This window comes from Cyprinus carpio, chromosome A20 (assembly GCF_018340385.1).
Source record: "Cyprinus carpio isolate SPL01 chromosome A20, ASM1834038v1, whole genome shotgun sequence".
Classification (NCBI taxonomy): Eukaryota; Metazoa; Chordata; class Actinopteri; order Cypriniformes; family Cyprinidae; genus Cyprinus; species Cyprinus carpio.
In genome coordinates this window covers 24,332,644-24,357,810 of record NC_056591.1, presented here as the reverse complement: position 1 = coordinate 24,357,810, position 25,167 = coordinate 24,332,644, and the positions used below count along the sequence as shown (strand labels likewise).

The window sequence follows — 25,167 nt, the reverse complement described above, 5'->3', positions numbered from 1 at the left end:
ACTGGAAGTGCAGAAATAAGTAATTATCAACTTTTTCATTAAATTACATGCTGAATTCCTCATTGGATAGCACTTTCTATCAATGGCTTCTCAGTAACCCTAAGTTTGCTTTGCATAATGCAATTTCATCAGAAACCTATGAAAATATTGCAGTTACTGCCACTGGGAAAAAAAGTGCATAATAATAGAATTACAAGCTTTTTTGCCATTTGCTAATGATTGCTTCTCAGTTATAGTGACTTCCCATGTTACATCACATTCTTTGTAATAAACATTTGTACACAGAGTTCCTGACAGTGGAAACCAAATAAATTAACTGTTTTTTACTTGAAATGGGTTTAAATAATCACTACAAATCATTTGCTAATGATTTTTTTCTGAATAACAGAATCATTCACATTACATGGAGTTTACAGACGTTTGAAGTTTCTGTAACTGGAAGTGCAAAAACTATATATTTTCGGCAAATACATGTTGAATGATATATTGTTACATTTGCTAACTATTGCTTTTCAATAATCCTAAATTTTGCTCTGTGCAGTTTATCAGAAACATATACATCTCTGCCACTGGACTATAAAAATGTACATATTTTCAGCTTTACAATTGAAATTTGGATTGCAAACCATTTGTCTCGATTATGGTGACTTACCACAGTCTTCGTCAGAAACATCTGTAGATGTTTGGAGTTCCTGACAATGGAAACACACCCACGCACACACGCACACACACACACACAAACATAAGAAACAAAGTTAACAGGTTTTCACTTGAAATGTATTGAAATATTCACTGCAACACATTTACTAATGATTGTGTCTCAGTTATGTTGAATTATCATGTTGCATCATCGAGTCTGGAGTTCTTGCCCCAGGAATTACACGAAAATCATAAATTATAGAATTATCATGTTTTTACTTGAAATATTCATTATAAATCATTTGCCGATAATTGCTTCCAACCATGCTAAATTATTGCACAACATGATGGATTTTGTCATGAATGCTTGTAGACAATTGCAGTTACTGCCCCTGGAAATAAATGTTATGTATTATATATGTATATATATATTCACTACAAAGCATTTGCTAACATTTGAGCTAAAATTCCACATTAAATTATGGAGTTAATCAGAAATGCCTGCAGACGTGATGCAGTTGACAGTCCACTGGAATCGTAAATAAAACTTAAGCAAAAATGGACTTATCAGCTTTTCCTTTTTTCTTCAAGTGAAAGAGCATTGGAATTCTTGACATTCCTGTCCAAGGTAATGGATCTCAAGAGGGCAGGTCTGTATTGTAGCAGCTCATCTGAGATGTTCTGGGATAGCTCTCGGCTTACAGGAACCTCTCTGAAATTGGCCTCAGGTGCAGGGATTACCACTCTTCTGTGTGCTGAACAAAACCCAGGCCGAGTTTCCCCTCTCAGCACCAAATCCCACAATGGGAGTTTACATCATAACCACAAGAAAGAAATGATGTCCCACCAAACAATGCATGTTTATCTGACCCTGGAGCTTGGGGGATCATGCACAAAGTGACTTCTTAGACTTTCATTAGTTGTGGATGCAACGAGAGAGGATTGAGCAATTAGATGATCATCCTCAGGGTACAGTGCTTCAGATCGGTTTTTGTTATGCCATTTATTGTCGCATTATTGAATGAAGAAAGCGAAACGAGCTTTCGCTGCATCTCCAACCACCAAAGTTAATGTTTAAAGCTGACGTTAACTTTAAAGTTAGCAATTAAACACATCGATCCATGATTTCACAGACTCTTTATTCTTCTGCTGCTTTTGGCCCGAGTAATGTTACACAGAAACCGGAACCTGGCAAAATATCTGCGTAATGGCACTGGAATAGGCTTTTAACCTATACTGTGCTCTGCGTTTAGTCAGTGTTCATTCGTACTGTGATTTTACCACAGCGGGCTTTGAACCATTTCCACAAACACATGGCATCAAGGCTGTCTATGGTAACAATTAAGCCTTTAAAGATGCCTGGACACCCTGAAAAGACAAATTAAAGCTCATCCATCCTATACACCAGCTAGCCCACAATGTCTGAAGCTGGTGACCCTGTCCCAGAGCTTTCATCCTGATCACTCATCTAGCAGAAATTGATTAAAGACTCTCTAGATTACTTCCTTTTCACAAAGCTATTATTTTGCAATAACAGGTCCACATTTAAAACACTTTAAAACTTTTGTCCCCCCTCCCATCATTATTATTTTTTTTTTTGTTAGTGGTAAATGAAGCGGCCTCGCTGTTTTTCCTGCTCGTCATCAGGCTCTAATACCGGAGCTGCTCGGGTAACATTAGACGCTTAAACATCTCTGAGCACCAGACCTGTCACGACTCTGAGTGAAACCAGTCACCCTCCAGACCTCGGCACAAAGGGCCCGGGTCACAAAAGGTTCTCTGAGAGAGTCTACTGTTGTATTTAAATGCTTTTGAAGTCACAAACAACAGAGTTCATCTGGATAATAGTGGTCCCTCATGACTTTGACCTCTCTGGGACGAGATTCCCCCATGACTGTAAGGCTTCTTTTCTTCCTACCGCTCCACTCATCACCTACGAGTCATGGTATCCCTTGCGGGGGTCATTGGCAGGGTTAGCAGGGTTAAAGGATCAATGCGATTTCTGCTGCCCTTAACAATGGAAGCAGACCTGCCATTCGGGGATTAAAATTGTGGAAGTGAAACAGACTAACTAGACTATTAACACTAGATTAGTCTGGCAACAGAGGGAAAAGTTGCCTGCCTAAGAAAAGTAATAAAGAGGATTATGATAGTGAAGCAACATCTCAAGTTATTGTTATGGTTTTTCAAAACATAGGAATACGTCATGCTTTCTGCTTAAAGGGATAGTTCACTCGAAAATGAAAATTCTGGCTTTATTTCTTTCAAACCTGTATGAATAAAAGGTCAGTTTTTGAAGGATATCTTGGCCACTTTTCAAAACAAAAGAAGTGAATGAGGACCAACAGCAACAACAACAAAAACAACAACAACAAAACAAAATGCAAGATAAAAGTGGTCAGTATGACTTGTGCATTATATTCAAATGACAGTTTGTGAAATTAAGACATTATTCTTTAAAAATGTATTTAAATTTTGAAGTACTTTATCAGCAAAAAAAATGTAAAACTTAAATAATACTTATATATGCATATAATTAAAATAACTTACAATAAAATTAAATTAAATACTAAAATAAAAATTACAACAAAGGAAATGATAATAAAAACAAAATAAGCTTCACATTCGCCCTTGCTCTTTTTGCAGAGTTCACGATTTACGCCAAAATTACATCATTACTCACTTAAAAAACTGTAAACGTTAGTGAATGGACTAATGATTAATGAGGGCATTGTATGACTTCAGGAGCATTGGAATATATTGCACAAGTCTTATTTTGGCGCTTTGGGAATTGGGGAATGCCAGTCCACCATTGTAATTGCACAGAAAAATGACCAGTGTATTATTAAAACCTACTCCTTTTTATGTTCCATGGAAGAATGAAGTAAATGTTCATTTTTGAGTGCACTAATCCTTAAGAATGAAGCTGCAAAGGTAGAAAAACAGCTGGCTGACATAAAAGATGAAGATAAAGATGAATGAGACACTTTGATTTTTGAGAGGAACACCAGAAGAACGCTTGGCCTTTCAGAGTGTGCTTGGCAAACAGGATGTTCCACCACTTTAAATACAGCAGTTATCCAAAACACCTGAAACACCTGCTTTTATCTGGGCTCGGTATCAGAACAAGAACATATTTTCCATTCTTGTTCACTTGTGTATGGCAACTTCAACCCATTCAAGTCTCACTTCGGCAACATGAAACGTCTGAAAAAACTACTGTGCATGAAACATTGACCTCAAAATAGGGAGAAGTCCGCTTGGGGAAAAAACAATATGCTTATAAATGGTTTTGCCAAGAAAGCATTACAGTACGTACGCACATGCAGGTGGTCCCAGACATGCTACACAAGCAGGCATGTTTGATCGGACAGCATCTTCCCTGGTGGCTTTAGTGATTAATCTGATGGTGACTGACTTTTATCTGGAAACACCTCACTGTTTGGTGACAAGTAACAGCAGGTGCTGTTATGTCTCATGTCGTAGGCTTCTATTCTCCTCATTTCAAGAGCACTTTGGAGGATCGTAGGGGTCATAGAAGATGTTTTAAAAAATAAAAACAATCACACAATTTACCTATACTTGTGTGCTTGAGCGTACTAATCATTTAAATGCAATTTCTTCACACTCTTAAAAATAAAGGTTCCATATGGGGGGTTTTACAGCGATGCCCTAGAAGAACCATTCTGGTTCCTCAAAGAACCTTTCAGTCAACAGATCTTCAAAGAACCACTTTTCTTGGTGTGAAGACCATTTTAATAATCTTAAGTACCATTTTCCACTGTAAAGAACCTTTTGTGGCCTTGATAAGGCATCTATGCCTCTATTGGCACTTTTACACTGCATGGTACAATACGGTACAGCTAGGCCACCTCGGTTGAGGATCCAAGTGAACCGTACCGTTACCTAAACGTGACGTGTAAACTCTGCTGATCACGGATTGGCCGGAGAGAATCATCGCTACCTGCATCACTGAACTTGCAACACGAAAGAACCGGTAGATTTAAATCAGCACAGCCATCCAATGATCGAACGCAACTGTTTTGAACGAGCGCACCTTTTTTTTAACGACCAAAAAATTTTGTTCACTCATTAGAAACTACACAACTAACCCACACTAAAATCAAATGAAAACACCCAAAGCGATACTAAACTGCAGTGGAAACGCAAACCGTGCAGAGCCGTGCCGTACTGAGCTGTGCCGAGCCGAGTCGTACCACTTAGTGGAAAAGCGCCATATGTATCACAGTGAGTATAAACATGCAATGATCATTTTGTGTCACAAATAAAAATCATAAATATGATGTTTTATCATGTGCATTTGAAGACAGGCCAAACTAGGATATTGTAAGTTCACCATTCACTCAATGTTTATGTAAGCACCAGTTTATCTGTTTAGGTGACTTTGGCGGGAATATTGGGAAGTTTCCAGGGAGAGAAAGAGAGAACACCTGCAATATGACCATTGATTAAAATAGGTATTAAAGTGTAAGTTACGAGTGAAATGGTCAGATATTCTGCAGGCATCTAAGCTTTGTTGCTTCTACCAATAAAGTCTAATTTTGACATCTGGAACTCTGCGACATGAGTGATTTTCGCAAGGAAGAGAAGACTTTCTCCACGACAGTGTCAAAGGTTCTTCTTGGAACCATCAATGCCAATAAAGAACTTTACCTTTCTTTTCTGAAGGTATTTGAAATTTACATATTTGTACCGAGCAATAATTCAAATATACCTGTAGTTCAAAGCAAAGTTCACTCACTTATCTTCAGATCGTGAACTTTGGTTCTAAGGCCCTGTTTACACCTGATATTAAGATGCGTTTTGGCCAATCTGATCACAGTTAGGGACACATTCCCATTTACACCTGGTATTTTAAAGAGGTCATATGACGTTGCTAAAAAGAACATTAATTGGTGTATTTGGTGTAATGCAATGTGTTTATGCGGTTTAAGGTTCAGAAAACATATTATTTTCCACATAATGTACATTATTGTTGCTCCTCTATGACTCGCCTTTCTGAAACACATTGATTTTTACAAAGCTCATCGTTCCGAAAAGCAAGGTGTGTTCTGATTGGCCAGCTATTCAGTACGTTGTGATTGGCCGAATTCCTCAAGCATGTGACGGAAATGTTACACCCCTTACCATACAGTGATGCCGTGTCCCGGTGCGATGAGACAAAAACAATAAAAACCCCTTACAAACGAGAGATTTGTAGCATCCAGTGGGGACATAACTACTGATTATAATTACTTATACTGTCTTTTTACACGGGCAGGCATTGTTCAAATAAGTACAAGCTAGAAAGGGAAGGAATAAATAAAGAGAAAGACTCTTTGAGGCTGATGCCAGCTGCAACTGGTAGCCAGTGCAAGAAGATAAAGAGAGGTGTAACATGGCCTCTTTTGGGCTTGTTGAAGACCAGTCGTGCCGCTGCATTCTGAATCATTTGTTGAGGTTTTAATGTGCTTGATGGAAGTCCAGCCAGAAGAGCATTGTAGTATTCCAGTTTAGAAATGACAAGGGCCTGGACAAGAAGTTGTGCAGCATGCTCCATTAGAACGAGCCTGATCTTTCTGATGTTGTGCAAAGAAAGTCTTTGCAATGTAGTATTTGAAGGTCAGCTGGTCATCAAAGATTACACCAAGATTGGAGTGGCAGGGAAGACAAGAAGCTCAGTCTTTTCCAGGTTGAGCTATAGGTGATGTTCTTTTAACTTGTGATCAAATCGACAAAAACAAATCTGAAAACCAAGTGTAAACAGGGCTCAAGATTGGTGGCCAGCACAGCATGCTTTCTGGAGCTTCTTTAAAAAAAAAGTGACGTGATATACAGCCAAGTATGGTGACCCATACTCAGAATTCGTGCTCTGAAATGTACCCATCCAAAGTGCACACACACACAGCAGTGAACACACACACCCGGAGCAGTTTTCAGCCATTTATGCTGCGGCACCTGGGGAGCAGTTGGGGGTTCGGTGCCTTGCTCAAGGGCACCTAAGTAGTGGTATTGCCGGCCCGAGACTCAAACCCACAACCTTACGGTTAGGAGTCAAACTCTCTAACCATTAGGCCTCGACTTCCCCTTAAAAATACAGGTCATTTGCAAAAGTTCCCTTCAACGGAAAGCTTTAGTAAAAGGCGAAAGATTTATGCGACAATGAAGAGAAACTCGAGCTGAAGTAGATGATATGACTTGTGTCTCCTGAGCGGACCTTTCATCATCAATTTGAGCGTCAAAAGAACGAGCGCGTTTTAACGAGGAACCACAGCGTACTCTTTGATAGAGGGGAACAAAGCTGGCTTTTGTGAGCCTGTTCTGGGAGGCCAGTAGCTCTTGTCATGTACATGTGAAATTAATTATGAGGAAATACTAAAACACTTGGGTGGAAATTGCTTTTCACCAGATGTTCTGCATGTGAGGATCAATTTAGTATTCTTAGCAAAGCGAAATGACTCCATAAGTTCGATTCTAGCCCCTTTGATGAAAGCCAGTCTGTCACTCAAGGCATGTAAAAAAGGAGCTGAACTTCTATGCTACTGTTTGTTCCACTTTATGGAGCCTGAGGTAATATGATTACTTAACCAGGTTAGGAAAATAGAATGTTTCGTTCTTAGGTAGAATTTGACATAATGACAAGGGGGCCCAGTCTTTCTCAATGATCCATACACAAACCAAGCCTTTATATGAGATAACTGTGCCATCTGAGAATTAATTACCCGTCTTATTTACTTTTAACAGGACTTCTGTCTCCTCTCATTAAGTTTCTCTTCTGTCTTCGGAAAACGCTGCATGGTCACATCCACGTTAGCTGATTTACAGGCAGTCCTGCAATGCAGAATATTGAATTGAGGTTGGGAACACTGACTCTGAGCCAAACTTAGATTTTCATGAATGAATGAAGTCCTGCTAGAGTTCGCTTTTTAATGCTTCATGGGATTTCTGTTTGATTAATAATGTTGGCACAATGCAGAGAAATGAGGCGCAGATTACGCACTCCATCTTTTAAAATTAGGCATTTACTGAACTCAGTAATCTTAATTGTTACTCCTATACAGGATTTTTGTTTAAATTAGAAAAAGAGCAGAATATTCTCATGTGTCTCATCTAGAGTTACAGAATTAGAATGAACAAATTTACAAACTCAAAGATTAACTCAAATATTCCTCAAACTGAACTGAGAACAAGTGTAAGTAAAGAATCAGCATATTAGAATGAATTCTAAATGATCATTAGACACTGAATGATTTAATTTACATTGCAATATTTCACAATATTACTGTTTTCACTGTATTTTTGTTAAATAAATGCAACCATAAGCATAAGAGACTTTTTTTTTTAAAAATAAAAAAATAAACACTTACAGACTTCAAACAGTAGTGTATCTCTAAGCAATAAAATGTTCTTCTGGTTTTAGCTTTTAGGGAATATTGTAGGTTATTTACAACTCTGTCTATGGGCAGCATTTGAGGCATGCTGACGATTACCACAGACAAAAGCAGTAAAAAAGCAGGCAAGAGGACAGCACCGTGAATTAACATTTCAGGTATGTGACTATCACAGTGTTTTTAAAGTATAACCATAACGTGTTTGCTTGAGACCAGTGTAACAGAATCACTTCCCAACCTTGTCTGTCCAAAGTTTAAAACAATCTTTCAACCCACGTCATGATCAGCTAAAAACAATAAACCTGGTTGCTTACCCTTACTTACACTTACACTTGCAATCCAGCAATGTTTGGAATAGAATACTACTCATACTGTTCAGTATATTCAACCATATCCAATACAAATTGTCATCAATGTCATGTGTCACTTTTTAATAAATAGGGTGAGCATCAATATCTGAATCTCTAGATATCTAAATTGGTAAACACACTGCATAGTATGCAGTAAGCAGTATACTAGTATTTATTCAGAATACAGTGTTTGTTCACATAGGGAAAAATGCATAACCGACAATCATGCATATTATATAATTCAACCATTCATATTATACATGCTTTAACAAAGACGGAAGTGTATGACTGTAAATACGGGACAAATCCACTGAGGAAAAGTGAAATTATTTTCTTTTATTGTAATGGACTACATACCACAAATGCTATCCACAGACATTAAGTTGTAAATAACTTGAAATATTTTTATATATATATTATTTCAAAGTGATAGTCATGTGACAACAACGTAGTACACCACTGTTTGAAATGTTGCGGCATGCCTACTGTTTCACTGACTATTTTTAAACAGTACATATTATTCTACTCAGAATTCAGTACAAAGCAAGATACTTACTGAACATGGCCTCTTCCTGTTTCCTTTGTAAGTGGTCTCTGAATATCAGGTGGAAGGGGTACCAGCAGATTCAGGGAGGTCTTCAAACCCGGATCAAAGAGGTGTGTTTTTGAGCATCAGGGGTTTGTTTACAACAATGTTAGTGGTGCATCACGGTAATGGAGTGTGTGATGAGAGAGAGAGAGGGGGAGAGAGAGAGATTTAGAGAAAAAGCAAATTACAGGCACAGTGTTTACCCATGCGGGTGAATAGACATCAGCCACTATTTGATTCTCTGCTGTAATTTAAGGCAGTGTTTGATCCAGCTGATTATCCTCTACACTTTGTGAACCCAGAGCAGTTTTTCACAGAGATAAACAGCGCAAACAAGCAATTAAGTCACATGACCTGAGAGGGCTGGAAACTTGCTACATACTGATTCTGGCTTGCTTATATGAATTCTGTCTTAATTTACTGTCTTTCTTTTTTTCTGTGAAAAGTGCATGAAAAAACAAATTAGCCAATATGATTATATTGTATATATTTGATATGCATGTCATTATATAATACTGGCTATTTTTGTGATTTTGATTTAAATTTTCAAACTCTGATGCTCACCAATCTGCATTATTTGATCAAAAATACTGTAAAAACCAAAAACACAATATTGTGAAATATTGTTAAAATTTTTAAATAAGTTTTCTATTTTAACATATTTTAAAATGCAATTTATTCATGTGATACAAATCTGAATTTTCAGCATCATTACTCCAGTCTTCATCCTTCAGAAATCATTCTAATACAATGATTTGCTGCTCAAGAAACTTTTCTTATCGTTATGAATGATAAAACCAGTTGTGCTAATTAATATTTTTGTGAAAAAAACACCATTTATTTAAAATAGAAATCGTTTTTAACATTATAAATGTCTTTGCTGTCACTTTTGATCCATTTAATGCATCCATGCTCAATACAAGTATTAATTTCTTTCTTTAAAATAATAATAATAAAAAAAAAACTAATCTTATTCTAAATTATTATTCTAAATACTAGGCTGGATTTTTTGTCTATTATTAAAAGCCAAATTTTTCGAGACCCATGACTCAAGTCGCATTCTTTACTGGGAATGCAACTACATAATATTTGAAAGTATAGACACACTTTCATAAGGCAGATTAATGAAACTGTTAAATTCCTACAGCTGTTCGCTAGGAAAACATCACGGTCCAGGGTTATATCAATATCAGCTTCGATGCAAAACAGACAAGTGCAGGCTTTTAGATAAGTGTTGATAAGTGCACAATCGCATCTAGCAAAATACACAGTTGAACATGAGGATCCCGTACCATGCCACAAGAGGCGTGCTCAGTTAAATGTTTACACAGCTGCTCTCAAGATTATTATTATTGTGAAACCACACACTTTTAATGTTGCTGTGTGGATGCCAAGACGTGTCTGCTCTTTACCTCCCTTCTGAGCACTTCCAACTCCTCTCCATACTGCATAGAGCTCAAAGTGACAGATTCATAGGAGATTCGTTGAACGTTCGGCCATTATATCACACATGTCTCCGGACGTGTTTTAGAAAGATAAATAAAGAAGTTGTTGCTGATTTTACAAAAGAAAAATGTCTGCCATCTGCACCTTACTGGGCCCTCTGTTTTTTAACCTTTCTACAAATACTTGGCATGCTCTGTACAGAGACACTAGTTTTAGTTCATGCAGAAATTTGGTTAAAAAAAAAACCTGTTTGAACCCAAAGAAGAAGTTTGTCTGGGCTGTTTTCTTCCACAAAATTAAAGTGGATAGGTACTTGTCAAGTTCTACAACAGACAAAAAAAGCACCATAAAAGTAGTGATACAATGCCAATTTTGCCAAATATATTAAGGCATAATTTTCAATATGAAGTTGTTAAAAGATTTGAGATTAGGATATTGGTATTGCAATGTTTTCTGCAAAGCTACTTTGAAACAATATACTGTACATTGTGTAATGTGGTATATAAAACTGGCTTGACTTAATATGACTAACATACAGAAGTTTGTTACCGTCACAGGATTTAAAAAAAAAAAGTCATTGCAATTTTTTTCTTGCAATTCTGAGAAAAAAGTCCGAATTCCAAGATATAAACACAAAATTATGAGATATAAACACACAACAAAACAAAACAAAAAGCAGAATTGTGGAATGTAAACTCAGAATTCAGAGAAAAAATCAAACTCAGAATAGCGAAATATTACCTCAGAATTGCAAAATATAAACTCAGAATTGTCCGAAAGTAAGTCAGAATGACAAGAAAATAAGTCCAAATTTTAAGATATAAACTCAGAATTGCGAGAAAAGAAGTCTGAATTATGAGATAAAAATTAGCAATTACCTTTATTTTTTTTATTTCATGCCGGAAACGGCTTCCATAGTTATATGTTATTTGTGTATTATTTACTGCAAATCTTGCCTTGAAAAGTGCTTGACAGCAGTGTAGTCACCATTTGCTTGTGTTGAAAAGAGCGGCTTGGACATCCTGAAGAAAGAAAGAAACAAAAAGGGTGAGTAAATAATGACAGAAGTGTTTTTTTTTGGTGAACTCTCCCTTTAAGATCCCAGCTTAGAGTGACACTGGCTTGGTTTTTAAAGCCCTCTAGCCCTCTAGCCCAAAAGCCTTGACATGTTCTTGTACCATCAGGGGTGAGCGGAAGGGCAGAAATAGATTTGGACAAAACAAAGCTTTCTAAACTCGGAAATACTTGACAATCATGCCTTTAACAAGTCCATCTGATGTATGGGACCTACTTGTAAAGATTCGATGTAAATTGTGTATCTTTCCGTGAAATAACACAAGCCTCTCACATGAACTCTCCCCATTTTGTTTGACGTGTACCCAAATGCAGTGTTTAGGTTTGTCTATGTTTGGTATGTGCACTTAAGGTTGCCTCTCAAGTGTAAACCTGCAGGCTAGGAGACACAACCCACCATCAGATGCCTCCAAATATCCCTCTGTGCAGACGTGGTGTCAGTCAGTCCAGCTCAAGTGTCTGCCGAAGACTTTGTCAAAGTCTAGAAGAAAGATTAATGTCTTGTTTTCTCTACTTGTCAGATGATATATGTGGAATAGGTACGAAGTAGGCTGCCCATTTCGAGGTCATGTCTAACCGTAAGCAGAAAATTATATTTGTGGGGGAAAACGAAACACTTCGCCTTTCCTGAGAAACTCCACCGGACGCGTTGCGGAACGGCGCGGGCCGCGCACCAGCCACGTCCACTACTGCGCGTTTGCTTTCCATTGACGAACGTCGAACCTACGGTAGCCGCGTTTTCCGTAATTGACATTAAATTTGCCACTGCATCCATTAATCTAAATGAGCCACCTCAGGATGGGTTTTTTAAAAAGTTTCTGCTGCTATGTATAGCCGGAGCTTCTTATGTCTGTGGAGGAGTCTATAAACAGCTGCATGTGCTTAAGCGGAGAAATGTAAATCTTGACACGGGATGTTTATGCAGCCCAAGCTTCTAATCATGCGAACGTATAATTCAGTGACATGTGGTGTCTTTACGAGACCAGTATTCAAAGGGCAGATCCATCCATTTACCAACCAGTCTCTCTCTGAACCCCGAGCGCGTTATATCTCTCATCTCAACTCTTCAGATCTACTCAAGTTTTCTGTAGTGGTAGGAAACTCTCTAAAGACTTTGGAATAAATTACCAAAATGTAAATGAATTATTTTTTCTATATTAAATTATTCATTAAAAACCATTCACCGTCATGTTGCTCCAACCTCACATTTGCTTAAATTCAATAAAAGTTCAATGTGACCATGCAGATCAACCTCATCAAAAAAAGAAAAAAAAAATACCTCACATAAAAACTCACATAAAAACTCCATACAACTTGTGCGCTATATTGCAAGTCTTCTGAATTCCTATTATAGAGTGAATCTGACGTTATTTAATGAAAATGCCATTTTGTCAGGTTTGCCATCAGTGATTTATGGAAGCTTGTTTCTGCCACTGAAAATAAATAAATAAATAAATTAGTCAATTGCGACTTTTTTATCGCTTAATTCTGTTTTGTTCTTCTCTCTTTTGCAATTGCAAGTTTACACCTTGCAATTCTGGCATTTTTTTCTCAGAAAAAAGTCTGAATTGCGAGATATAAACTCACAATTCTGTGAAATAAAGTCAAAATTGCAAGATGTAAACTCACAATTCTGACTTTTTGTTTATATCATATATATCTTGCAATTCTGACTTGTTGTGACAATTGTGAGTTTCAGAATTCTGAGAAAATAAGTCAGAATAGCGAGATGTAAACTCGCAATTGTGAGAAAATTGTTGTGTATTTTTTTTCAGTGTCTGAAACAGGCTTCCATAGTTTCGATTGGTTATGACACACAGAAGACCCAATTTATTATTTTCAAAATTGAATCATATAGGTGCTATATTTGAAAGCAATGACATAAAGGAAGCTTTTCATTAAAAAAATACTTAACTTGGTCTACTGCTCACACAAAACTACCACATAACTTCAGAAGAATTTAAATGTATCTTGTGAGTCATATGGATCACTTTTATAACTTTTATGGTGTTGTTTGGCCTTGACAGATGTGGTGACTATGAAGTGACTCATGGAAATGGCTGCATAAAGATTTGTCCAAAAAAAAAAAAATCAATTTTTTTGCTCCTCTGAAAAGAAATAACATTTAGGTTTAAGAAACACATGCAGATGAAATAAGGACAGAATTGCATTCCTATTTTTTAAATATTTCACTACCTCACACTGTTCAAGTGTGAAGAGAGCTACAAAACCCCTTTTACTCCAACATTACGAAACTGCCTTTTCTATAAAACATTTAAACATCATACATTTTCTTGGAAGTAATGAAAGCCTGTGTCTAACTTGCACTTGTTTAATAATTTGCTTGAACTTTACTACAACCTGTCTTTTGTTCTTTGACAGACAATTACTATCCATTTTAATATTTCTGTAATTGCTGTCTTGTCCTAGAAGGATTTCCAGTGCTAAATATAGCACTATATAGTACAATAAACCCATCAATATAACTCTGAAAAGTACAGAGAGTGTGTCTATAACTCAGTGAACTTCAGCCTGAAAAGCAATATATATATCCATATATATATATCCTAGAACAATATTATAAAACAGGCATTGGATTGTTTGTGTGTGTGTGTGTGTGTGTGTGTGTGTGTGAGTGTGTTTGTGTGTATATATATATATATATATATATTATATATATATATATATATATATATATATATATATATATATATATATATATATAAAGTATAAAGTAAGAAACTTGTTTAAACTGGGCTGAGTAAAATGTTTTGAAAGAAATTAATTCAGCAAAGGCAGATCAAAGGCAAAGTAGATCAAAGGCAAAAATGCTGTTCTTTTGAACTTTCTATATGTCAAAGAATCTCGAAAAAGCAAAAATATGAAGCAGCACAAATGTTTTCAACATTGACAATAATAAGAAATGTTTCTGGTATAAATGTGTATATCAGAATGATTTTTGAAGGATCATGTGACACTGAAGACTAGAGTAATCATGCTGAAAATTCAGCTCTGTATAACATGAATAAATGACATTTTAAAATATATTAAATTAGAAAATAGTTATTTTAAATTGTCATAATATTTCACAGTAGTACTGTTTTTACCTGTTTTTGATATAGATTTTTCTTTTTTATATATATATTTTCATTCACTATTTTGATGAATTATTCACAAAATGACTTGAAAATAACAATGGCACATTGTCGTGTTTGCTTGAAATGACCAGTTGGGTCCTAACCATGATTAAGACTCATGGTGGTGGTCCAGGTCAGATTTTAAGGGAACCTAGCTCGTCCGATGTCCAGTGGAATGTTAGTTTAGCATTCTGCCAAACAACTGTTAGCACAATGTAAGGGGCTCAATCTGCAGAGTCATCTCCATGCCTTTTCCCAGACAGACCCATGGAATGTAGGTGATGACAGAAGCTCCACTCAGCTCCGATGGAGGACAGAGGAGAGACGCTCTGGCAATTTGATGCTCCTTAATGATGGCTGCTCTTCATCGGTTAGCCGGAGCGCTCAATAACATGCTGCTTGATTCATCCATGCAGACAGATGACTGACAAAACCCCATGTTCTACACTCATGGAGGTTTGGGATGGAGTCAAGAGGATTTGTGGGCAGAATTCTCAGATTTCGTTCTGCATGCAGCTTTGTGCATATTGAAATAGCTGTGATGGTTAGGAAACCGAAATTCTTTGACTGTTGTTTTGAGTTCAGGGTTGCCAGGCTTAAATTGTCAGGGATTTTTTTAAGGTCAGAAAGAAAGTGACCATAAGGCAGTAAATAAAAAGTCTTAAGAGCTGAATGCTAGCTATGCATACACTGTACAAAATTATTTTTCAAAGTTGAATAAAACATAAATAAAAAGTTAAAAGTCAAAGTTAAATAAATCTAAGATTGCTGGGGTATGTTTTACAAGAAAATACTATTACAGTCTTTCTACTTCTAAATGTTACATTTGATTCAATGTGTTGCTTGCCATTTTTTGTAATTATTTGTGAAATTTACTAGCGAAAACTGTAAATAAACCCACTGTAGATCTGCTGTGTGTTTTTAAATACTTCTAGCTTACTAAGTAAACAAATATAAGAAATACATTTATAGTCTGATTCCCCCAAAATTTGTAAAAACTGGCTTTTTGGCACTTTCATAATATTGCTTTGTTTGGCCAAAGGAACCAGACTCTAGCTCAACCAATGGCGTGAGTTTAGGGTCGAGCAATCAGTTTTCCAACCAATGGAAGACAAAGGCGTTAAGGAAAACTCTTTGGAAACAATAATTTTTCAAGTTCCATTAGTTGATCTCTAGTGATTTTAAAAGTAATAATCAATCCATTAAATATATGTGTTCAAATAAAAATATGTAAAATATCTTCATACACTGATGGACAGAAGTTTGGAATTAATTTGGAATATGTCTCTTATGCTCACGAGGCTGCATTTATTTGATCTAAAAATCATTTCTACAAATGTATTTTCAAAAATATGAAGCAGCAATGTTTTTGACATTGATGATGTTTCTTGAGCAGCAAATCAGCATATTAGAAATATTTCTGAAGGTTCATGTGACACTGAAGACTGGAGTATTGGCTGCTGAAAAATCAAAGGAATAAATTAGGTTCAGAAATACATTCAAATAAAAAAAAAAACAGTTCAATTAAAAAAAAATAGTATAACTGTTTTTATTGTTTTTTTAATCAAATAAATGCAGCCCTAATCAGCAGTGTTTCAAAACAAATAATAAAATCTTAATTATTCCAGTAGTTATAGACAGATATAGTTTTTCAACTAATGGAAAATTGGAGGCCAAAAGTTTGGAATAATTAAGATTTTATTATTTGTTTTTGAAACAATGCTGATTAGGGCTGCATTTATTTGATTAAAAAACAATAAAAGAGTAACGGTGACTTTCAGGGTTGATTTAGCATCAATAACCTCCATCACTGACTTACAAAACAAATGCAACAATTTCCATCACACAGCTCCAAACATAGAAATGATCTTTAAAGTTTCATGCAGGAAAAGTCAGAGGTCACTGCTCTTCCCAGCCACAGATCAAAGATTCTGCAAAGCCCCTGAAAGCATAAGCACAATATTACATATAGGTCAAATCTTCATTTGTCATTTAAATGAGTGACAATATCCCCACTAAAGCAAGCATCGGAGCAGAATTTTTACCCACAGGCCGCAAGCATTTGGGTAACTAAACAGATAACTTTGAGCAAATAATGAGATGGAATTTAAAAGATAACATTTCATCCCATCAGAGAATAATTAGATCAACCATCAATTCATTAGATAATGACTTTAGGTTTTTTAACGGGTCACTGGGGTAAATTGAAACACACAAACACCTCCCTCCACACCAGTAGACCTCGTGGACACAATCTCCTCGCCTGGGTTCAGCCCACACTGCTAGACAATAAGGCAAAGATAAACACTCTTTTCACTCTCCACAGTCCTCTTGTTTTGAGTAATTAAGGCTACTTAACATGCATTGTGAAGTGTTATCCCTGAATCTAAAGCACCTTTGGCCAATGGAGAGCTTAGAGCACTATGTTCATGACCTACTGTTTAGACAACAAGGTGAAAGTTAGGGGAGCGGCAAATGGGAATAAAAGCACATAATGTTTTTTATTGCAACTTTAACAGACTACATATTCCTTATAAAACTAGTGCTCCCGAAAGCTATCTGTAATCGTTAAAGTGATCATCAGATTTGTGCACCGAGCTCACTTTTACTGGCCGGGACTGGTAGAGACCAGTATCACCTGAGGAATGGAATGCATCAGTGTATTTTAATTGCTAAGTGGATGATCCAGGGATTATCCCTCATAAGATGTTATTGTCTTGGAAGCACACAAAGATATCTTTTGATCTCAATGGGGTTTAATCTACTGCTGTCTCTCCCATCTCAATGGCCCAGTTGCTTTTGTCAAAACAAACTTGCCATCAACACATAATTGAAATGAATACCTGTAACCAATGAGGGGTTTTCATATGCGGATTCCTTCTACATACGTGCTGTTGACTAAGCAGATGTCCGCGGATTAGTCTAATAGTAATGGTTTCAGTCTGACTTTCCTAAGTCGTGACATCTGACATCCACGGCATGTTTATGTCCCACATGTTTGCCTCTGTGGAACACAAAACAGCATTTTTTAGCCCATAAACTTGGTATAAATAAAATTAATATAGATTAAATATATAAACGTTTATTTTATTAAAAGGATTTTAACAGCCGCCTCTCTCTGTTTTCTTGTTCTAAGTCTGGATTCAGGAGAGGAGGTCACTTTTAAACCCCCCTGGTCTGAGAGAGCAAAGGGCATTGCATTTGCAAACCTGTTAATGAGCATAGTCGTAAAACAGGATTTAAACCAGCCATTAACACATCTTGATCAATGATAACCAGGGATGTAGCTTCTTCACGAATGGCCAAAGGTATTACATGACTCATCTTCTCAGTATGGGTTAATATCATGTCATGCTTCAAAAGGCATTAGCCTTTTTATAATAAAGTATGTTACCTGTGGATACTAGAGAAAAAAGTGGAACGTATTTATGCAAAACAAATACACTGTTGCGTAATAGAAACCTCACCAATCGATAGACAAAGATCATTGTTATTCAAATAGCAAAGAAACGGTTCACCAGAGCCTTGTCTGCTTGGGCTCTAACTGTGATTCGCACCTTGATACTGTGAAATGTTTGTAATGTAAATTTTGTTTTGGATAGTTAGATGTATTTATATATAACATATAGTAACATGTAGTAGTAAAATATAATGTTTTATACTATTTTATAGAACAATTACACATATTTTATATTATATTAATACAGATGGTTTAAAACTGGGAGAAAGGGACTTCCAGGGGGCCGTCAAGGGGTGCTTACTTGTAGTTTTTCTTATACAAAATATTCCTTTTAACAAAATAAAATTGCATTATTTACTTAAGTTTTACGTCACATTTACTTTTTTTTCTATGTTTGCACATTATAAATGGCTTTTTATGAAAGCAAATATACAGTTGCCTTTATATTATATCAAGGGGAATCATCATATTTGGGAGTGTTTTGGCATGAAAGATCAAAATGTCTGTAAAAGATAAACCAATGTAGTACTTTTACACTATTTTCTTACAACAAAGGGGTTTTAAATCTGTGGACACCCAGTTAAGGGGTGCTAACTTGTATTTTTCTAGCCAGTGACCACTATCTCCCTCAGGCAATATTTTCTGTAAACCTGTTGTGGAAAAAAGTCAGAAACTAATATTAAATTCTACAAAAAATTAACATTTTTTTTTTCTTCAGGTTTATTCAAAAGATTATTCATTGTCAATTTGAAACAAAACTAATATTTTACATCCAGTATATTGCAATGACAAAAAATAGTTTTTTCTACATCACGTTTATTATTTTCCAATATCTGTATATTATAAATGGCTATTTACACGTGACAATATACTATGTTATAGTAACGAGACTATCATAGTTGGAAGGATCATAAAGGTTGAAAATCCCTATTTCAAAATGTAAATGTACCGAATTTTAGTGAAGTAACTGTTTAACTGAATCATTTTTACATTCCTTTCCCGTTAAACTGCTAATATGTTTACAGTGTAGGATACATAAAACACGCACAAGGACAAATTCGATCAATCAACATGCAACTGTGGGCATGTTCAAACGTTTGAATGGAGAGAACGCGGCGCGTTTCAATGGACTTGAATGATGACAGTCATTGTGACATCACCAGACAACAAAAAGACTCGCGCTCGCGGAGCGAAGCGCTCCAATCAATGGCACAGACGCGGCGCGTGCTGGACGCAGAGACGAGTCTCCAAGCAGCCTCCAAAAACCTATGCTGATCATACTTTTTTAAGCGAAAAATGACAGATCCAAGACTTTGCGAACTCACGCTGTCACTTTTGGAATTGCTGCTTTCTTTGCCCTGAGCGCTCGCGCACTTCATTAGAGTTAAGTACAGTCAAGTTTGAAGTGTTGCACAAGTATGAACAAGAAGAGGCGTCCTGAGTTGCGGCGACTCTCTGTCGTGGGATAAAAAAGTCGCTTGTGGATTAAAACTCGAACACATGAGGAACTTAAGAGAAGACGGGAACGCAGACCGGCCACAGCGCTTCCTCCTTCGGTAACGCCACAGCTTGTTTCTTTAATATCAAGTTTTGCAAACAGTGCAAGTGCTTTAAAACCAGCGTTGACCATATCTATATCTGAGTGTATGTCTATCTATATCACCTCATAGAAGTGCATACATGTAGTCTGTAAGGTCAGAAGGTATGCGCAAATGAAAAGAAAACACTTCTCTGCTTCCTTATCATCAGATCTCTTTGTCGTCTTTGTTGCTTGAGTTGTTTTTGCGTAAGATCTACCACCTGTAGCCTCACAACTCTGCCTCTCCCTCAGCGAAACGGCTTTTGCTAGACATTCAGCCCTTTTGAAGAGTTTCCTTTCATGATCTAAAGGCAGACCCCCACCCAGACACTGCTCTCTTATCTCCCTCTAATTGCAGACTCCATGTCTGCTGTCTTCATGTCTCCCTTCTTTCGATTTCTTTTGATTCACTCTTTCCTGTTTCATCCCATTTGTCTGACATCCTCTTTGGTGTCTCCTGCTTTCACTGTAGATCAATCTCTTATTATAGCCTGCGGCAGGAATATTATTCTTAATCTTTTTGCATGCATGTGAGTTCATTGCCTGAAAGACATCTCCAAAAGATCTAGATATATCTGTGGTTTAAGGCAGCCGCCGGTTGAACGTGGCTAGGGATCTTTTCCATGCACATAAGCGGTTGGAACTCTGGGCTGGTATTCAAAATGTTTTAGGACTTAAAGGAGCAGGTATTCCATAATAAGCAAACAAACCCTAAACTTCTATGAGTGATTAGAGGTTGGAACCTCTCTGGGGTGATTTATGAACCATTGTGCCATTGAGCAAGCACTTAAGGCCAGATTGCTCCAGGGGACTGTAGTTACAAGTAATGTATTGTATGTTTTTAAAAAATAATGTTCTTTAATGGTCCTTTGAAGGACCTGAGGTGCAGCAAACAGTCTTCTTTCTTGCATAGAATATATATATATATATATGTATATATATATATATATATATATATATATATATATATATATATATAATATATATATATATATATATATTACAGGTTCTTCAGATCAGTGTATTGGTTTGTGGCTTCTTTAAAGTAGATGGTTTTCTAAACAAAAAGTTCTTTGTGGAACCTAAAAAGGTTTTCCTATGACATAATGTTTTTTTTTAAACCATGAAAATGGTTCTTAGAAGAATGTTCTTTGCTGAGTTTAAGATGCAAAACAAAAATGTATAAAAAGTCAATTTGACTAATTTGCATTTCCTCTTTGCAGGAACTGACTGAACATGGTCGCTGTGGTCCGCGCTCTCATGGTGCTGTTGCTCGGTCAGGTGTTGCTGGGAGGTACCGCTGGACTCATTCCAGAGATTGACCAACGGAAATACAGTGATTCGGGGAGACACACGCCAGAGAGATCTGATATTAACTTCCTGAAAGAGTTCGAGCTACGTCTGCTCAACATGTTCGGACTGAAGCGAAGACCCACGCCAAGCAAATCGGCGGTGGTCCCACAGTACATGCTGGACTTGTATTATATGCACTCAGAAAATGATGACCTGAACATCCGGCGCCCAAGGAGCACTATGGGAAAGCATGTGGAACGGGCGACAAGCAGAGCAAACACAATACGAAGCTTTCATCACGAAGGTGAGGCCTGATTTTGGTTGTGAATATGTTGTTCCCAGTTTATTTAAAATAAAAATGTAAAAATTATATTTATTTTTATTTTGAGGCTTAAAAGAGCGTTTGTTTATTCCAGGGACATTTGAAAATTCTAAGGAATGATGTGACGCAACCATATGGAAACTATTGACATTCCACAAACAGCTCTCACTGTTATTAAAGAAGCAAAAAAATGCATCCTAATGGTGACTTTACTGCAAATAATTGTTAGTGTATGTCACTTACAGTACTTTTCTAGACAAGGTGTGGAGTTCATGCACTAGTTATTTTCCAAGAATCCACAGATAACAGTAACAAGCCTTATGAGGAAATCCAGGATGGTAGTTTAGCTGTTCTCCATCGAGTTCTGTCCTTGATGTTTTTATGCCATCTTTCATACAGATATTTTGTGTGTGAGTGTTTAGCTTTGCTCAACTTTTTATCATATGCACAAGCAATTCTAGCCTAACTGCTCGAGCCAGTCAGGGGATTGTGGGTGGCCTTGTTGAATGGTCAGATTTAAATTCACTCGAAACAAAATCTGTATTTTATATTGAAATCAACCCGAGTGTGATCAGGTGTCATGTCAATTAAGTCTCTTTTAGGCATGTTTTCTGATTTCAACAAGCCCTCTCTTGATCTGGAAGATTTGAGCCTGTGAAAGTCACTGCCCTTGTTCATGATGTCTTCTTTCTGGAGACTGTTTAGAGGTCAACATGAACTATAGCACACAATTTAGAAACATTTGGCAACACAGGAAAAATCATGTTAATTTGCTGTACTGTGGTAAAGAGAGGGGGAGGGACCCATTCAAGAGTTAATACAGGCTGTTTAGGTGGCCCTGTAAAATGGCACAGATTCGGATGGATGACATCCAGTGGTGAGCTGACACACTGCAAACAAGGATGCTTTTTGTGTGCTCATGTTGAAAGAAACAATTTAACAAATTCATTAAACGACTTCCTTGTTTACTCCAAATGAGACTTTTCTCATGCCATTTGTAGTAATTGAGCACCTCCTATGCCTCAGGCTTCTCTCATTGTCTTAATATGATGAACTCTGTGGTTGAGGACCTGACTGGATTTTTATCACAGCCCTCATAAAGTTTTTGATGTAATATTATTTAATAATATGTATGAGTAAGTTCCATCCAATAAGGCACTGGTGAAATAACTTTGATTTGATGTCGAGATTCTCAGCCGAGATACGCAGTCCGTTTCAAGGCAGCCATCATGAATGTATGACTTGTACGATTTGCTGTTTTGGCATAATGTACAAACAGAAATTAGGAATGTCAATAGACTCATAACTGTGGCTGACTGCTTTCGACAAGCCCCAACATGTTCGCAGTCACTCCCCCTCAAGACGGATTGACTGGGAGAAAAAGGAAAAGGTGAAGAAAGACAGACAGAACGAGGGAAAGAAAAAGCCGAGCTTTCCCACATCAAATAAAGCTTGCTTATCTTCTGTAGGCTCTTTGTGATTATGAAGCAGATAGGTTGGATTATTGGGAATGGAATTTCCAAAACGTTTCTTTTCAAAAGAGATTAAGCAAGCTCTTTGGTCTGAGAGCGTTTTATTTTAGGGCATTGAGTCGTAGGAGTAGCTGTTCTATCGCTGATTGCAACCTTTATTCAATAAAGACTTGGAAACAAGAGAATGTTGTCACTCTACAGCCACACAAACAGCCTCATGCTCGCAGCTAGCCTTTCATTTTAACACCTGGTTCTACCATATAATCTCTCACTCAAGCCAGACAAGAAAATGCTGAGTGGAAAATCCTATTCAGAGTCAAAGCAAAAAATGTCAGGTTTCAGCCTGAAGTGCTTCAGAATCCAACAGTATTCTTTTGTTGTAGCCCAATTTGTTGACACAATCCTAACCGACTCTTTCTTCTGTCCTTCCAGAGGCTCTCGAGGCACTCTCCAGCCTTAAAGGAAAAACAACACAGCAGTTTTTCTTCAACCTTACCTCCGTTCCCGCCGAGGAGCTGATCACGGCCGCGGAGCTGCGCATTTTCAGGGACCAGGTTCTCGGTGACACTGGTGCAAGTGGTTTCCACCGAATTAACATTTACGAGGTGTTCAGGCCAGCCCTGGCCCCTTCAACAGAGCCACTTACCAGACTTCTCGACACGCGTCTGGTGCAGGACTCTCACACTCGCTGGGAGAGCTTCGACGTGGGTTTGGCAGTGGCTCGCTGGGCCCGCGAATCCCAGCACAACCATGGGCTCCTGGTGGAGGTGCTCCATCCTGAGGAGTCGGAAGGATCCGAGGAGGTCGAGAGGAACCGGAGGAGGCACGTGAGGGTCAGTCGCTCCCTTCATGTGGATGAAGACTCATGGGTGCAGGCCCGACCCCTGCTGGTAACCTACAGCCACGACGGTCAGGGCTCCGCCGTCCTAAATTCGAATCGACAGAAGCGGCAGGCGCGGCAAAGGCCGAAGCAGCGCAGGAAGCAGCACCAGCGCACAAACTGCAGGCGGCATGCTCTCTACGTGGACTTCAGCGACGTGGGCTGGAACGAGTGGATTGTGGCGCCGCCTGGCTACCATGCTTTCTACTGTCACGGCGATTGTCCCTTCCCGCTGTCGGACCACCTGAACTCCACCAATCACGCCATTGTCCAGACGCTGGTGAACTCTGTCAATTCCAATATTCCTAGAGCTTGCTGCGTCCCGACGGAGCTCAGTCCCATATCGCTGCTATACCTGGACGAGTATGAGAAAGTCATCCTTAAAAACTACCAGGACATGGTGGTGGAGGGCTGCGGGTGTCGATGAGAGCTACATCTCCCCAATGAAGACTGTTATTTATATAAAAGTACGTTCAAAGAGCTATTTTGGAGGAAGAAAAGAAATATATATGAATATATTTATGTTGACTGAAAAAAATGGGAAAATAATTATTTTAATGAGAGTGCTTGCTTTTTCCAGTGGCTTTAAAGATGTTTTTCCCTGTCCCATGTACATTTCAAAATGAGTGCAAATGCACATGAAGTATAATGCTCAGATTTTTATGATGTATTTATTGCATAACCACTTTATTTGTAAATGATGTGTATTTATCATGAAAAAAATATATGATCTTTATTCAGTGTGCATCTGGGAATACATTATTTGAAACCAAAGAATAAACCATGGATGATGTAGTTCTCTTTAAAAGTCATGATATAACAAACATGCTGTTGCATAGACCCTTTGGTTACTTATGCAATATATTAGATTTCATGCAGACAGTGGGATTCTGGTTTGAGTAAAGGCCCATTCACACCAAAGACTGTAATTATAAAGTTTTAATAAAGTTTTTTATTTAGAATAGGGAAGTCCACAGCACAACTGTCACTGTATCGGCACCATAATAATATAGGAATCACTTTCAAAATGTTATTTTTCCAGCTGATAAGCAATAAAAAAAATCAACAGCCGATCAGACTTTATCTGACTGCAGCACATGCTTATAAAAAATAGAACTTTGTTGTGTGTTGATGTGGAAGCTAATATAATTATCATTGTAGTTATCATTCTTGGTGTGAACGGGCCTTAAGAATTAAGCAGGTGTAGAATCAAGACATGGCAAAAACCAGCATGCCATATACAGTGTCCTCCAAAAGTTTGAAGGCAATATCAGCATAACTATTTATCATTTTGTAATGACTTTCCATTGATAAAGGACACTACAAACTATGAACAAATATTTAATATTAAATAATTAAAATGTTTAACACTTTATTTTGAGTCCACTATATACATTCTACTAAATATAAGTAACTTTACAACTACATGTCAACTAGCAGTCATTAGAGTATTAGTAAACTATCTGCTTAATATATAATAACATTTTATTTTGATGGTCCCACAAAAGACATTCTACTAACTATAAGTAACTTTG

The 25,167-nt window shown here is 37.3% G+C and overlaps 1 protein-coding gene, 1 long non-coding RNA gene and 1 pseudogene across 3 annotated transcripts; 1 reads left to right on the top strand and 2 right to left on the bottom strand.

Annotated features, from left to right (window-relative positions):
• Positions 1 to 536: 536 nt before the first annotated feature.
• On the bottom strand, positions 537 to 9,255 carry LOC122149087. Its single transcript, XR_006162840.1, has 3 exons — positions 8,937 to 9,255; positions 7,362 to 7,470; positions 537 to 692 (listed from the first exon to the last, which is right to left on the bottom strand). It is a non-coding gene; the product is annotated as an uncharacterized LOC122149087 (long non-coding RNA).
• Positions 6,713 to 6,820, bottom strand: LOC122149116 (annotated as a pseudogene).
• A 9,928-nt stretch (positions 9,256 to 19,183) lies between the features above and the next one.
• On the top strand, positions 19,184 to 24,893 carry LOC109085882 (bone morphogenetic protein 2-like). 2 transcript variants are annotated; one of them, XM_042778213.1, is made up of 3 exons: positions 19,184 to 19,642; positions 20,889 to 21,262; positions 23,185 to 24,884. In XM_042778213.1, the coding sequence occupies exons 2-3, from the start codon at positions 20,902 to 20,904 to the stop codon at positions 24,057 to 24,059; spliced, it is 1,236 nt and encodes a 411-aa protein (XP_042634147.1). In that variant the 5' UTR covers positions 19,184 to 19,642; positions 20,889 to 20,901; the 3' UTR covers positions 24,060 to 24,884. The 2 variants fall into 2 exon arrangements, with proteins under 2 accessions (XP_042634147.1, XP_042634148.1); XM_042778214.1 differs by lacking the exon at positions 19,184 to 19,642 and having other exon boundaries at positions 20,896 to 21,262; positions 23,185 to 24,893.
• Positions 24,894 to 25,167: the final 274 nt, after the last annotated feature.

Coding starts and splice junctions, on each gene's coding strand:
- LOC109085882 (XM_042778214.1), top strand. CDS start 20,902: ATGGTCGCTGTGGTCCGCGCTCTCATGGTGCTGTTGCTCGGTCAGGTG. Junction 21,263..23,184: donor ACGAAGCTTTCATCACGAAG/GTGAGGCCTGAT, acceptor CTGTCCTTCCAG/AGGCTCTCGAGGCACTCTCC.